The following is a 16462-nucleotide window of genomic DNA, read 5'->3' as shown; positions in this document are numbered from 1 at the left end:
TGCAGGAGGGCCTGGGTCATCCTGGAAAGCAGCAGCATTGAGTGGTGGGAATCATGAGGCTGGGGGCGAGTCCCCATTCTGCCACTAGCTCATCCTGCGGCTTCAACTGGTCACTCCCCCGCCTATGCCTTGGTTCCCTCACCTCTGAAACGGGGACAGCGTCCAGGGGTATCTGGAGGTCCTGAGGTTTGGAAGGCGTGCAGTACAGTGCCGGGTGAGGGTCTGGATGAACTCTGACCAGGGCATCAGGCAGGCCTGGAGGGTAAGCAGGACTCATCTACCTGCCTGAAGTCCTTCGTTACCACGAGATGGAACATGATTAAATACCATTCACATCACCCTCTCCTGTGACTGTCACAACACCTCTCGGAAGGAGTTAAGATCCCCATTTGCCAGATTGGAAAGGTGAAACACAGACAGGGAAAACGACTTGCCCAAGGTCACCCAGTTAGCTTCTAGCAGAGCAGGGACTTGGTCTCAGGTCTCTGGACCCCTGGCAGGGGATTCTTTAATCATCTGTCTCTGTGCCCTGATGTCCCACCTCCCAGCCTTCCTCCCATTGGCACACTTTGCTAGAGCATGGCCCACAACTTGCCCCCCATTTTGCCCCTCACAGGATTTTGACTTGCTGCTGATCTTTCTTGTGGATGAGAATGACAACCACCCCCTCTTTACCGAGAGCACCTACCAGGCAGAGGTGATGGAAAACTCTCCCGCTGGTAGGTGCTGGGCCTGCCCAGGTTCTCCTGCTACTGCCAGGCACCACCGGGGCCTCAGACACCTGAGGACCTCCCTTGTGCCTGGTGGCATAGCTGAACATAGACCCAGTGGTGCAGAAGGGTGCTGGAGGGGAGGGACGGGCAGAGCTCTGAGGCTGGTGGGCAGGGGCTGCCAGGCCTTTTAGGGACTTCCAAGAGGCCACAGGTCTGGTTGGAAGAGACAGTTGTGGTCATTGGTCCCAGGGTGGTCTGAGAGCAGTCCCACTGTCCCCCAAGATGGGGATTTAAGGTGTGAGGACTACATGAGCCCACCCATCCTTGCTCCCTCCACCCCAGGAATGCAGGGCATTCCAGAGGCTTCTGGAAGCTCTAGGGAACATGTATAGTTAGAGGTGGGGGTCAGGGGACCCTGGCTAGGCCAGCATAGCCCTTTCCCCATATGTATGCCCTGACCAGCCTCACCTCCCTTCCAAGGGACAGAGTCTCCTCTCTAATGTCCCCCTAGGCAGTACCCTCCCTCCTCCTTCAGCCTCCCCAGCCCCAAAGCTGGGATCTGAGTCAGAAAGAGCTGAGCTGAGATGTTCCTCGTCTCTGGCTAGGTGTCCCTGCTACATGAATTTGATTGTTAAATCTGCCCTGTACACACTCACACATGTGCCAGTACATGTCTGTATCAGGCATATGCATGGGGTCCCCCATGTGCACAGACACACGTAGGCACATGGGTGCCCACACGATGCACTCATGTGCAAATGAGCCCATCTGCAGAGGCAGACAATGCACAACCACGGGTGCTCATGGCCACATGAACACAGAGCCCCACACACACGTGTGTGGATTCCTAGTCGTATGTGTCAGACCCCTGTAGATGAAGCATTGTGTACACACACGTGTGTACAGACAAGGCCCGCACACAGGGAGAGCATGTCAGGGACCCCCAGACCCTCCTGGGAGTGGCCAGCCTCAAAGGCTGCTGGGAAGGCAGGTGTGGCTCTGGCGGCCGGAGGGGCTTGCTCACCACTCTCGTGTTTTCTCCCCAGCAGGGCTTTGAGGCCGCTCCCCAGGCATCTGCGTTCAGTCTGCCAAGGCTCCGCAGGCCCACCCCGGGGCCTCCTACCCTTCCGCCTCACCCCCCTCCCCTCTCATCCATCGTCAGCCATGGCTCACTGGGACAGGGACAGGGGAGGGGGGAGGGTGGGGAGCCAGGCTGGCCTTGTGATGACCTCTCTCCTCCTGGCCCAGGGACCCCCCTCACAGTGCTCAATGGACCTATCCTGGCCCTGGATGCTGACGAGGACATCTATGCTGTGGTGACCTACCAGCTGCTGGGCGCCCAGAGAGGCCTCTTTGACATCGACAACAACACAGGTGAGCCACCTCAGAACGCCCAGCCTGCTGTGGGTACAATGGCCCCACTGCCAGATCTAGGGCCTCCCTTCTCAGTGCTGGATCCAAGCTCTCCATGGAGACCCCATTCCTCATAGCCCACATCCTCATCTTGCAGCTGGGTTAGGAGGAGCCCAGAGGAAGCTTGGAGATGACACAAAGGTCCTACCAATGCACAAACTCGGCCTAAGCAGAAAACCCCAACCCTCTCCCTTCATTTCCCCATGCCCAGGCCAGAGGCTCTGGCCCCTAGTCAGCCAGAAGTAGCCAAAGCAACTTTTCTGTCCTCACACCAGACCTGAAGCTCCCCAGAGACCATGTCACATCAGTCTGGTCCTTGAGGAGGCCAATTTGGTGACAGGTGCCAACAGGGAAGCACATCTCTCTATGGAGCAGGTCAATCCTCCTCCCTGGCTCGCCTTTCCCACGCAGGACCCTTGAGGACTGCAGAGGCCCCTGCAGAGGGGACAACCACAGGAGACACATGGGGACCCTCCCTAAACATGTGAACCTTTGGGGAAGAAAGTCATCGTGTTCCTTTCTCTGCTCCCCTTTCATCTCTATCCTCATTGTGCCCTGAACCTTCTTCGTCCCCTCCCTGTTGGCTCTCACTCTGTCTCCCCACTGCACCCCTTTTCTTTTATGTCTCCTTGGCTGGTGGCACTGGGTGCCAGGCGTGGTGACTGTGAGGTCAGGTGTCATCATTGATCGGGAGGCCTTCTCATCCCCTGTCCTGGAGCTGCTGCTGCTGGCTGAGGACATCGGGCTGCTCAATGGCACAGCCCACCTGCTCGTCACCATCCTGGACGACAATGACAATCGACCCACCTTTAGCCCTGCCGCCCTCACTGTCCACCTGCTGGAGAACTGCCCACCAGGTAAGCAGGGGATAGGCCCGGGCCCCAGCCCCCCACCAGGAACTGGCTGGTGGTCAGTGGGGATTGGAGCCTCTGGTTGGACACACAATTCACCTCCAGAGGGAAGAGAGACAGGCAGCAGGGTGAGTGGAGAGAGAACTAGAGTGGGAGTCAGGAGACCTGCCCCCTTCCCTTCTCTCAGCCTCGGTGTCTTGTCCGCAAATGGGATGATAAAGTAATATGTTCCGTCCATGCTCCTGGATGGGAAGACTATTTTTGTATTTATTCATTTTTAACCTTTTTTTTTAAATTGAAACATAGTCAATTGTACATATCTATGGGGTACAGAGTTGAATGTCATTACCTGTGTGCAATATGTGATGCTCAAATCAGGATAATTAGTATATTCAACGTTACACAATGTAATCATTTCTCATGGCCCTTTACCAATGCCTCCCGTACCCTCCCCCTTTCTCAGCTCTAGTAACCTCAATTCTGTTCTCTCCTTTTGAAAGTTCAATGCATTATTGTGATGGTTGTATCTTTATTTCTTCTTTTTTTATTTATTTGTTTATTTCTTTTTTTTTTTTTTTTTTTTTGTGACCGGCGCTCAGCCAGGGAGTGCACTGGTCATCCTTATATAGGATCCGAACCCGCGGCGGCGGGAGCGTTGCCGCGCTGCTAGCGCAGCACGCTACCGAGTGCGCCACGGGCTCAGCCCTATTTGTTTATTTCTTAGCTCCAGTTTATGAATGAGGACATGCAGTATTTATTTCTCTTCCTGTGCTTGGTTTATTTCACTTAACATAATTTTCTCTAAATTCATCCATGTTACTGTGAATGGCAGTATTTCATTCTTTTTTATGACAGAGTGGTTTTCCATTGTGTAAATACACCACCTTTTCCTTATCCACTCATCCAATGATGGACATTAGGTTGGCTCCAACTCTTGGCTATTGTAAATACAGCTGCCATAAACATGGGAGTTCAGGTTCCCTTCAACATGATGATTTCCATTCCTTTGGGTATGTACCCAGCAGTAGAATTCCTGGATCATATGGCAGTTCCATCTGTAGTTGTCTGTAGTTGTCTGAAGAACCTCCATACCATTTTCCATACGGCTGCACCAACTTACGGTCCTATCAACAGTGTAGGAGGGTTCCTCTTTCTCCGCATCCTTGCCAGCATTTGTTATTCTCTGTCTTTTTTATAATAGCCAGTCTAACTGGGGTGAGATGACATCTCAGTGTGGTTTTGATTTGCATTTCCCAGATGCTGAGTGATGGTGAGCACTTTTTCATGTGTCTGTTGGCCATTTGTACATCTTCCTTTGAGAAATGCCTGTTCAGCTCCCTTGCCCATTTTTTAATTGGGTCTTTTTTTTTAGTTAAGTTTTTTGAGTTCCTTGTATATTCTGGACATTAATCCTTTGTCATATGCATAGTTTGCAAATATTTTCACCCACCCTATAAGTTATCTTTTCACTCTGTTATTTCTTTTGCTGTGCAGAAACTTTTTGTTTGATATAATCCCATATGTTTATTTTTTCTTTTGTTACCTGTGCTTTTGCTGTCATATTCATAAAGTCTTTGCCCAGTCCTACTTCCTGAAGTTTTTCCCCCTACATTTTCTTTTAGGGAGTTTATAGTTTCGGGTCATATATTTAAATTTTAATCCATTTTGAGTTGATTTTAGTATACAGTGAGAGGTACGGGTCTACTTTCATTCTTCTACATATGGATGTTCAGTTTTCCCAGCACCATTTATTGAAGAGGCTGTCTTCTCCCCAATATGTGTTCTTGGTGCCTTTGTTGAAGATCAGTTGGCTATAAGTATATGGATTGATTTTCGGGCTCTCTATTCTGTCCCATTGGTCCGTATGTCTGTTTTTATGCCAGTACCATGCAGTTTTGGTTACTAAATCTTTGTAGTGTAATTTGAATTCAGGTAGTGTAATGCCTCTGGCTTTATTTATTTATGTATTTTTTGCTCGGGATTGCTTTGGCTATTCGGGGTTTTTTCTTGTTCCATATGAATATTAGTGTTTTTTTTCTATTTCTGTGAAGAATGTCATTGGTATTTTGATGGGGATTGCATTGAATCTATAAATCACTTTGGGTAGTATGGACATTTTCACAATGTTAATTCTTACAATCTAAGAGCATGGAATGTCTTTCCATCTTTTTGTGTCCTCTTTAATTTCTTTCAACAATTTCTTGTTGTAGAGATCTTTCACCTCCTTATTCCTAGGTATTTTATTTGTTTGGTGACTATTGTAGACAGGCTGGCTTTCTTGATTTCTTTTTCTGATAGTTCATTGTTGGAGTATAAAAATGCTACTGATTTTTGACTGTTGATCTTGTATCCTGCAACTTTACTGAAATCGTTTATCAACTCTAAGTTTTTTTGTAGAGTCTTTAGACTTTTCTGTGTATAGGATCATGTCATCTGCATACAGGGACAATTTGACTTCATCTTTTCCAATCTGGATGCCCTTTATTTCTTTCTCTTGCCTGATTCCTCTGGCTAGTACTTGCAATACTATGTTAAATAGGGGTGGTGAGAGTGGGCATCCTTGTCTTATTCCTGTTCTTAAGATAAAGGCTTTCAGCTTTTCCCCATTCAGGATGATACTGGCTGTGGATTTGAAAACTATTTTAAAATCAAGTAAGATTGGGCTGGCCAGCTAACTCAGTTAGGAGATCATGGTGCTGACAACACCAAGGTCAAGGGTTTGGTTCCCTGTACTGGCCAGCCACAAAAAAAAAAAAAAAAAGAAAGAAAGAAAGAAAAAGAAAAAGAGGGTTCTAAGGATAAAAGAAATAGAACTCAAAAAAGGAAAAATATTAAATTTTGATGCATACATCAAACAATTATAACCAATATTGAAAGACAAACAACAAACTGAGAAAAAGACGTTAGTCACATATTATCATAATTATATAGTATGTATAAATTGACAGAAAAATGGGCAAAAGACAAAGGCAGACAATTTGCAGAAGATACAACTATACATTAAATTATAAAATATTACTTAATCAAGGAATGTAAAATAAGATATCATTTTCATATAAAACTGCAAACATGAAGAATGTATAAAAGATAAATGCTGGCAAGGCTGTCATGAGAAGGGGCCTCTTGTGCACTGCTACACAAAGGTATCTTGGTGCAGTCTTTCCAGAAAGAGGTCACTGTGCTCAGCTACTCCCCATTTCCTCCCCCACAGGATTCTCAGTCCTTCAAGTCACAGCCACAGATAAGGACAGTGGCCTCAATGGGGAGCTGGTCTACCGAATAGAAGGTGGGGCTCAGGACCGCTTCCTTATCCATCCAGTCACTGGGGTCATCCGTGTGGGCAATGCCACCATTGACAGGGAGGAGCAGGAATCCTACAGGCTGACAGTGGTGGCCACTGACCGGGGCACCATCCCTCTCTCGGGCACGGCCATCATCACCATCCTGATTGATGACATCAATGACTCCCGCCCCGAGTTCCTCAACCCCATCCAAACGGTGAGCGTGCTGGAGTCAGCCAAGCCAGGCACTGTCATTGCCAACATCACTGCCATTGACCGCGACCTCAACCCAAAGCTGGAGTATCACATTATTGGCATCATGGCCAAGGATGACACTGACCACCTGGTGCCCAACCAGGAGGATGCCTTTGCCGTGAATATCAACACAGGTACCAGGGCCTGCTCCCTTCTCACCCTCTCTCCTGAACCCCTGCCCAGTCTCCTTGCTCCCTGCTTTCTTCCTTCTTTCTTCTTCTTTCCCTTTCTCCACTGCTCCCTTTCCACTCTCTTCTCTCCCCGATTGACACCATATCCTTCCCTCCTTTTCCATCCCTCCTCTTGCTCCTTCCCTCTCTCCTTTCTCTTCTTCCTTTCCTTTGGCCAGCTCCTCTAGCCTTTCTGATTTCTTCCCTCCACCAGTGTGTGAGTACCCCTCTCACCACACTCAAGCCAGCACTAGATATTATAACGTTTTCACGCTTGGAATTTTAAAGGAAACTGGTACCTCATTTCAATATGCATTTCTTTAATAATTAGGTTCAACCAAACACTTTCTTCATCTGCATACTGGCCATTTAAATTGTCTGTAAGTTATATTTGTACTCCTAATGATTTTCTTATACTATCACAAAACAAAAAGAACCATGGCTTATCTGTCACAGTTTATGCTGCTTATTGTAATTTTGATGGTTTTACCATTTTCCCAAGAGTTCAGTGTTTTTGCTCCTCTGGGGAGTTAGAGAAGGAACATGGGACCTTACAGGTGTACTTCTTGGAAGGCCCAGAGGAGTGACAGAAAAACTAGTGTGGCTATGACAAAATGCTAAAAAATCATTGTTATTTAGAGAAATGTATAGTAAGACAGCAGAGATATCAGCTTTCCATATATGATTAGGAGGCCATTAGGATGCTGTCACCCCATATTGGTGACATTGCAGGGACATTGGAACCCTTGTGCACTATGGTAGGAGTTGAGACTGATTCCACCATCTAGACAAAGTACACTCATACCCCATGACCCAGCAATTCTGCTTCTGATATATGTCCAAAAGAAATCTCAGGGCAATAGTGGGACTGTCTGAGGATGTTTACTGAAGTGTTATTGGTGGTGGTGGGAATCAGACGGCACCCAGGTGTCTATCCCTGGGAGACTGGAGAGTAAAATGTGGTGGGTATACACCTTGGGAGTACCAGGCAGCAGTTACAAGCCATGGATTAGACACATGCAGAGCAATGTGTGTGGATCTTAAAAATAAGTACTTACTGAAAAGAGTAAGAAATAGGAGAGATACATACCCCAATACCATCTTAATAAACAAATACAAACATAAAATTATGAATATAAAATACACATAAAACACTACATGATTTTCAGGAATACTTTTAAATAAAAAAATACACTTTAGTACATTACAATGGTTGCCCGAGGAGAGAAGGGAAGGGGAGAGGAGTGTTGTAAGAAAAAGGAGTAGATGCATACATAAAACAAGAGAGGCGCCCATGAGCACAGTGTGCAGGGAGCCAAAGAGTTTGATTAACTCTTCTGAGGCTCAAAGGGAAAAAGAAGAAAAATCATGAGCACTAGGAGAAGTCAGATAGAATCAGCCTTGTCCCAGCTTAGCAAAATTCCTGGTTGCACTGGTTGGTCGGGGCTGTGGCGATGCCCATGCCTCTGCTCCACTTCAAGCTATCCTGAAGCCTTTCCTGTTCTCCCTCCCGCCCACTGACTCTCTTCTCTCTATTTTTCTTTCCAGTGTCTTCTCTGACTCTCTTCCTCATGCTCTCCCCACCTCCCTTGCTGACTTTCCCTCCCCTTTCTTCTTGCCAAAGCCTCAGCCCCTGAGCTCTCCACTCCAGCTGGGCTCCCACTTGCGCCCTGGCTTCCGTCCCCTCTGCCTCCTCCCTCCCGCCCCTGCCACCTTGGTCAGCTCTGAGCCCCCACCGTCCCCCATGCCCCACCCCACTCCTTCCCTGCCACCCCAAACTAACTGATGTTACCCTCTTCTCTCTTCCTCACGGCTGGCAGGCCCACAGGTTTGAGCTCTGTTTCTCTGTCACTTCGCACCTCATCTCTTCTCTGCTTCACCCCATTGCCCTCCATGCCCACCGCACCCCCACCACCCTTCCCGTCCTGTGGGGCCCGGGCCGAGGCCGTGGCCCAGCCTTTGCAGACTGAATGCAGCCGCCCTCTCCCCATCCTCGCTCCCCAGCCTGGGGGACAGGGAGCGAGAGTAGGAAGAGGAGGAGGAGGAGGAGGCGGCGGCCCAGGGTAAGTGACTGCCCCATGGCTGGGGACCCGTGGAGGACAGAAGCCCAGCAAGGGGATCTGCTGAGGGGGAAGGGAATGCCAGAGACCCCAGTGCCTGAGAAGGAGAGGAGATCCCACTCTAGGAGGAGGCCCATGGGAGGAGAAGCCACCAGGCCCTCCAACAGGCAGGAAGAAGAAAGTTCCCAGGAGAGCAGCCCTGAGTGAGGCCAAACTAGGTCTGTCCAGTCCAAGCCCGAGCTTCTGGAAGGTTTCTCTCTGATTCAGGGAGCAGGCAGAGACTCTGGGAGGCACTGGGTAGAAGAGAAGGAAACTCCTTGCTAGTACTAACACAGGACAGATGCTTCTGTCCCAGAGCCAGCCCATGTCACTTCCCACTTAATAAAGACAAAGGGGTAGGCCCTTGTACTTGATTGATCTCCCTAGAATATAAGCACTTTTTTACAATTGTGATTTTAAAAACACATAAAACTTGACATCCTAGCCATTTTTACGTGAAGAGTTGAGTAGTGTTAAGTTCATTCACATATCTGTGGAATACGAGCATTTTTTAAATAAGTAATTACATTGCACTTTCTATGTGCCAAGCACTAAACACTTCTAAACACCTTTCTAAACATTTTACAAATAGAAACTCATTTAATTTTTCTAATCCTCAAAATAGCCCTATGCAGTAGGCACTGTAATTTTCCCATTTTACAAAAGAGGAAACAGAGGTACAGAGATGTTAAGTAACGTGCCCAAGGTCACCTGGCTAATAATCAATGTGTGAAGGGCAGGGTGATGTGCCCAGCTTATGCAGGTGGCTGTGAGCCCATCCCAGCCACAAGTCCTAGAGTCCATGGGAGATTAGGAGGATTGGCCAGGAGCACCCCTGGGAGGTCCAGATTTTAGGGGGTTCCCCTCCAGCTGAACCTCAACTGGTCCCATCCACAGGGTCTGTAATGGTGAAGTCCCCCCTGAACCGGGAGCTCGTTGCCACCTATGAGGTCACTCTCTCAGTGATTGACAACGCCAGCGACCTACCAGAGCGCTCCGTCAGTGTGCCAAATGGTGAGCTTCCCCTGCTGCCATGTCTCATTGGTTACTCAAAGGTAATCAGGGTGGGGCGGTGGGCCTGGCCCCAGGGAGGCAGCAACAGGACTCAGCTGCACAGGCTGCCTCCCTGGGCCTACCAGGTACGTGGAAGGTGGCAGCTACAGTGAGGGTCAGAGTGGCTGGGTGTCCCGTCCTTACACAGAGCTCAGCAGTGGGAGATCCAGAAGCCCAGAATTGTGTGGTCTGAACCCCAAGGCTGAGTGGGAAGGAGGCCTGGTGGAGGCTGGAAGTTGACTTAGTTCAGAATCGGTTGTTAGCACTGGGAACAAGGGTGTGACGAGGATGTAAGACAGGAACACCTTGATCCGACAGGAAGCCACGGGTCAGCAGAGAGGAAGCAAGAGCACAGCTTGAGGCCAACACAGCACTGGGGGTGCAGGCATATGGTAAAGAAGAGAGAGGCACGGTGATGCCTCCTGTGGGTCGGACACGGGCCACTCTGCCTGCAGCCAGAGCTGCGAGTGGGGAGAGGGCTGCTAGAGAGGTGGACTTCACGTGGGCAGAGCAGAGGTGGGTGGAAGAAGTGGGGATGAGGTGGCTTCAAGTCGCCTCTGCCATGAGGCGAGGACAGCTGCTGCGGTGGGAAGCCAGGCCTGGCAGATACAGGCTGCCTATCTTCACAGCCCAGAAGTCTGAGTTTTCAGAAGGAAGGGCAGACTGGGTCATCTGTCCCAGCTCAGAGGATAAAGGGCCCAGACTGGTTACGCAGAGGGGATGACTCAGATGGCTGTAGAAGGCTGAATCATGGGAAGGGTCTTAAAGATCATCTTAGTTTTATGTCACTGAACAGGTTAGGAAACTGAGGCACAGTCAGGGCCAAGGGCTCCACCAAGGTCACCCAGCCAGTTGACAGAACTCAAGCCCCTTCCCCTTGTGGAAGAGTGAGTGACCAGAACAGAGGAAAGGATCACGTGCCACACCTTGAGGGTTGGGCCAATCCTCAGGGTGTTCTAGGAGGGCTGTGAGAGGCTGCCATCCTCTCTGGGCTTGGCCTAGCCCAGCCACATTGACACCCCCTCTCCGCGCCCTCACCTCCACCCCAGCCAAGCTCACAGTCAACATCCTGGACGTCAATGACAATACGCCCCAGTTCAAGCCCTTTGGGATCACCTACTATACAGAGCGGATCCTGGAGGGGGCCACCCCAGGTACCACGCTCATCGCTGTGGCAGCCGCGGACCCCGACAAGGGCCTCAATGGGCTGGTCACCTACACCCTGCTGGACCTGATGCCCCCGGGCTATGTCCAGCTGGAAGACTCCTTGGCGGGTAGGTCGGAATCTGCCAGAGGAGGGTTGGGGGACATACGTCTGCACCTGCTTAGACTCCAAGTGGGACCATGGCCTGCTTCTCACCCTCCAGTTGGCCCGCCAGTGGGGGGGACCACATCCAAGATGGCCAACATTCCATTCACTCCCAGATGCTCAAACTAGAGGAAAGGACAGAGAGCCTAGTCCTGGGTTGGGATGGAATCCCCCTTGATGTCTGCTGGAAACCTGGAATGCTCCACCACCAAGCACCTACTCTTAGTAACACCCGGGGGGGCAGGAAAGACGAGAGGGAAGTGTCTCAGACTAGGTCCCGGGATTGTCGATGCTCACCCCCTGGGCTTATGAGAAGCTTTTTTGCCCCACCATTAAGGAGAACAACCAGATGCCAGTCTCTCAGCCTTCTGGCCTGGGCAGTGCTGCCTGGCCGCCCTCCTTCTTAAAGGGACCACACCTGCCCCTCAGAGCTCCAGATCCAAACTTTGGAGAGCTGCCGTCAGTGAGGAGTGGGCAAAATGGCAGGGGGGGCCTCTGTGTCTCAGGGAAGGTCATTGCCAACCGGACGGTGGACTATGAGGAGGTGCATTGGCTCAACTTCACTGTGAGGGCCTCAGACAATGGGTCCCCGCCCCGGGCCGCTGAGATCCCTGTCTACTTGGAGATTGTGGACATCAATGACAACAACCCCATCTTTGACCAGCCCTCCTACCAGGTGGGTGGCCAGGCCAACAGCCTAGCTCCAGGACTCATGCCCATTCCCTGCCAGCCTCTAAGCCCCCTGGCAGTGCCGAGCCCACAAGCAGCTTGGTGCCCTGGGTGTCCTGCATCAGTGAGATCCTGTGGTGGGGGAAGAAACTCTAGGACTGACCTTGGCCTACTCTTTTCCTGCCCACTGGGCTCCAGGAGGCCGTCTTTGAGGATGTGCCCGTGGGCACAGTCATCCTGACAGTCACTGCTACTGATGCTGACTCAGGCGACTTTGCTGTCATCGAGTATAGCCTTGGGGATGGAGAGGGCAAGTTTGCCGTCAACCCCACTACGGTAAGCAGGTGATGGGTGGCCTGGGTTCTGGGTGTAGAAAGGCCCCAGGGGCATAGGCTGAAAAGCCACCAAAAGTATTGCAGTTGTCCCCCATTTCTGTGTCCTGCCAGCCTTAGAGGTTCTTTAGCCAAGTCACCAAACCCTGTTCTCAGTGTCCCAGACATCCTGTAGACTGTCCCAGCGGACATGGAAGGAAGCAGCCAGAGTCTTTTGGGACTAGCCCTTTGTGGGATGAGAACTTCTGAGATGTGTCCTCACCAGGCTAAAAAACTTGATTGAAGTTCATGTGGCTGCTTTTTGAGACTGTCAAGAGAGGCATGGGAAGTTCTGCAGAAAGTGGGCATGGTGCTTGAGCACCTGCTGTATACATGACTCTATACTCGGTGCTGGGGAGGGAAGATGCCCCAAAGGGTGGATCCCCTATGTTCTCATGAGTCTCGGATCTGTGCGAGAGCAGAAATTCAGGAGAAAAGATGGGTGATAGTTTCAAATGTCTGCTAATTGTTTGGAAGCTGCTATTTTCAGCACAGGGAGAGAGCCCTGTGGCCTGAGGGTGGCTGGTCAGACGGGGCCTGCCCCAGTTTCTGGGGCTAGAATGGACTCTCCCTCCCACTGCCCCTCCCTGCCCACATTCCCCAGCGCTCTGCCCTTTCGGCAGGGTTCACTCCTTCCTGCTTGGTGTGAGCAATCAGACATGGCTCCTTCCCCAGCATTAAGAACAGCAAGTATTTATGGAGCATCTACTACATGCCAGGACCTAGGCAGGCAGTTAGCTCCAGCCTGGGCTGGCCATCCCATCTCCAGGTAGATTGGGGTAGTGAGGACAAGAAGAGCCACTAGGAGAGGAGCCCCTTGGGGGCAGGGGCTGTTGTCTCTTTTGTTCAGTATTTCCAGAGCTCAGAACAGTGTCTGGCCACAGTAGATGCTCAATTAATATCTATTGAATGGATGAAGAACCTGAAGCCACCCTCCTCTTCCTAGGGTGACATCTATGTGCTGTCCTCTCTGGACCGGGAGAAGAAGGACCACTATATCCTGACTGCCTTGGCCAAAGACAACCCCGGGGATGTAGCCAGCAATCGTCGAGAAAATTCGGTGCAGGTGAGGCCAGCCTGGGCCAGGTGCACCAGGGACTGGGGCTGTGCAGGCAGCAAGCAAAGCCTTTAGAGAGTAGGACCCCATGGCCCCTCAGAGACATGGTGGCAGAAAGGAGAAGGTAAGACGTTGGCTGAGTGGGTAACGATGGCCATGTCTTAGGAAGACAGAGACAGTCTGGGAGAAATCTCTTGTGCCAGACTGCTGCTAAGGCAACTAAACATATCTGAGTGTAATCCAAATAAAGTCTGAGGCTCCACATGGCCCAGTGTCTCCACAGTGTCCCATTGAAAGAAACTCAGTCCAGCAACTAAACATAATTATCCCTTAAGGAATATTAATGAGGGATCAAATTCACAAGTCCATCCCCCATTCCAATCGCAGCATCCACAGTTACTCCGAGGTCAGCATCTTGCCGTCAAAGCTCTTTATCGCCCTTTCTATCCTAAGTGCCGAGCTCAAGGCTTTGCTTTCTCTCGATTTCTTCTCCCTATTTTCTGCCTGCTGCAGACCTGTCTTTCTGCACTCATGCTTTCACCTCTCCTTCCCAATAACCGAATTATTTAAAGAAAACTCCTGAAAGCGGGAAGAGGAGCTGAGGTTGAGAAGCTGAATGCGCCAAGACAAGCTCTCTTTAGCAGGTGGCAGGAAAGGGCAGGGAGCACTCACACATATCCGTATCTTGTCCCTGTCACATCTGCATGTGCCGTGTTGGAAAAAGCACAGTGTTTGCAGTCAGAAGACTGAGGTTCCGCTAGTTGACCACACTGCATTTGTCGGTTAACCTCTTTGAACCTTAGTGGTCAAATCTGCAAAGGAGGGTGTCGATGTGGTGATGAGGAATCAGGGAGATAAGGTTGGCTTGAAAGTGCCTCATGCACTGAAGGGGAATCTTTAAAATCTCTGCTGTGAAGGACTGTGATGATGATGCAGCCAGGAAGGGCCACAGTAGCCAGAGGAAAAGGCCTCATGGTCTGCTGTGTCCTTAGGACCTGCCCTGGGCTGTGGGGTCAGCAGGAGAAACTAAGTCTCAGGCCACACACAAATCCCCATCAAGAGGGGCCTCGGGGAGCAGAGGAATCCCAGCAATCAGCATCAGGGTCCAGAGATTAGGGCCGAAGTTAAAAGGTCACTGTGGGGTGTAGCAAAGGACGAAGTAGGAGGTGGGGGACGGTAAGGGGGTTCCTGCTTCTGGGCCCCAGTGCAGATCACCCGTTAACCACAGTTCTAGTTGCTGAGTATTTACTCAAGCCAGGTACTGCGCTGGGGATCTAGCATACATCATCACGTGTGAGCCTTACAAGGACCCCGAGAGATAAGATACCATTGTTCCCACTGTACAGCTAAGGAAACTGAGGCTCAGGGAGTTAAATAAGTTGCTTGAAGTAAGACTCCAACACATTAGAAGACAGTGCCTCCTTCTCAGGGTACTACCTGTCCCTCCTCTACCCGGCTTACTCCTGTGTGACCAGATCCCTGGAGGCAGCCCCCTTCATGCTCCTGACCTTTGGCCTTGACCTCCCCCTTCCCCAGGTGGTGATCCAAGTGCTGGATGTCAATGACTGCCGGCCACAGTTCTCCAAGCCTCAGTTCAGCACAAGCGTGTACGAGAATGAACCAGCGGGCACCTCGGTCATCACCATGATGGCCACTGACCAGGACGAAGGCTTCAATGGGGAGCTGACCTACTCACTGGAGGGCCCTGGCGTGGGTACGTAGCCTGCACTGGATGCCCAGGATACCTGAGGGAAGTGGAGGCCAGGAGGAGGAGGAGGGCTGGGAAGGCTGTCTCACCAGAGCTGCACCCTGCTCTCCTGCCCACCTGCTAGAGGCCTTCCACGTAGACATGGACTCAGGCCTGGTGACCACACAGCGGCCACTGCAGTCCTACGAGAGGTTCAACCTGACCGTGGTGGCCACAGATGGTGGGCAGCCCCCACTCTGGGGCACCACCATGCTCCTGGTGGAGGTCATCGACGTCAATGACAACCGCCCTGTCTTTGTGCGCCCACCCAATGGCACCATCCTGCACATCAGAGAGGTACTCCTGTCCCCCAGGCCCTCCTGCCCACCAACATCCCTTTACAATATCCAGCCCACTCCATCCTGCAGTCATGGCCTGCAAGAGTGGAAGGGCCGCCATTGTTAAGTTGGGGAGACTGAGGCCAGACAAGGGAGAAGACTTGCCCCGTGCCACACAGGGCAGCTTTGAACAGTGGTTAGTAGTATGCGCTATGCTAGCAACAGAGCTTGGGTTCCAGTCTAACTCTATCGCTTACCAGCCAAATGGCCTTGAGCAAGTGACTTCTCTGAGTCTTTTTTCTTCAGCAAAGTGGGACTAAGAATAGTAAATGCCCCATCACTTGCTCCTAGATGTCTCCCAAGAGGGACAATCTCCCCAGCAACCCACTTCCCCCATTACTTGTCTCAAAATAAACATGCATGCCCCTTCTGTCTGTCTGTTGTTCCTGCTGATACTAATGTGGAGACAACCTCTGAGCTGAGGATGAATGTCAAAATAAGAAACAAGAGGAAGTGGCCGATGTTCTGGAATCTCTCCAGTGCTTCTTGCATTCCATGTTCTAGATTGCCATAAAAGATAGGGGAAGTGATCCTTTGTCTCCTGCTCTTCCCCTCTTTCTCCTAAGCACCAAGGTCCAAAATGCTTCATGGTGGTACAATCAGGATGTCTCCCATTTATTCTTTGCCACACCCATAAACTTCAGCAAGTCTTCACATCTCAGAATGTCAGTGCTAAGTCTATGTTGTCACTCTGTCCCCTCCCAGGGCTGAGCCCTAAGAAACACCATGCTTTTACTGTGGGATTTGCTTTTACCACATGTCTAGTGTCACATCTGCTGTGACTGAGTGAGTGGTCCTCTTTGCTTTGCCCACTAGGGAGCTCAGAGTGCTCAGCCCACCATGGATGACACTGCTGGGATTGAGGGCACACACCTTGCCTCCCACCCTCCTTAGCTTCCACCTTCCTGCCAGCCATTTTTTTCTTTGCCCTAATTTTTTAAATTTGTTCAATCTTATTATAATGTATATATTCTTGTCAGCTGCTTCAAATCTTTTTTGTGAGATGAGGCAGGGTATAAATTAATAATAATCTACTTCTTTTCCACACCAAAAGCCTCATTTACTAAATTTTTCCCTTCAAGGGCTCCATATTCGGAAAGATTTATGTCTCCCAAACAAACCAGCATTTACTAAGT

The 16462-nt window shown here is 50.5% G+C and overlaps 1 protein-coding gene across 3 annotated transcripts in view; it reads left to right on the top strand.

Annotated features, from left to right (window-relative positions):
• The window catches only part of CDH23 (cadherin related 23), a 372185-nt gene that overhangs the window by 347062 nt on the left and 8661 nt on the right, over window positions 1-16462 (top strand). For all 3 annotated transcript variants that reach the window (XM_063101657.1, XM_063101655.1, XM_063101656.1), the window contains 11 exons: window positions 617-719; window positions 1962-2087; window positions 2780-2983; window positions 6189-6647; window positions 9680-9796; window positions 10885-11109; window positions 11651-11820; window positions 12012-12149; window positions 13131-13250; window positions 14778-14955; window positions 15074-15285. In XM_063101657.1, coding sequence (XP_062957727.1) covers window positions 617-719; window positions 1962-2087; window positions 2780-2983; window positions 6189-6647; window positions 9680-9796; window positions 10885-11109; window positions 11651-11820; window positions 12012-12149; window positions 13131-13250; window positions 14778-14955; window positions 15074-15285 — 2052 coding nt within the window. The remainder of the gene's footprint in view (window positions 1-616; window positions 720-1961; window positions 2088-2779; window positions 2984-6188; window positions 6648-9679; window positions 9797-10884; window positions 11110-11650; window positions 11821-12011; window positions 12150-13130; window positions 13251-14777; window positions 14956-15073; window positions 15286-16462) is intronic.

Source organism: Cynocephalus volans, chromosome 7 (assembly GCF_027409185.1).
Source record: "Cynocephalus volans isolate mCynVol1 chromosome 7, mCynVol1.pri, whole genome shotgun sequence".
Taxonomy (NCBI): Eukaryota; Metazoa; Chordata; class Mammalia; order Dermoptera; family Cynocephalidae; genus Cynocephalus; species Cynocephalus volans.
This window is presented reverse-complemented; position numbering and strand designations above follow the sequence as displayed.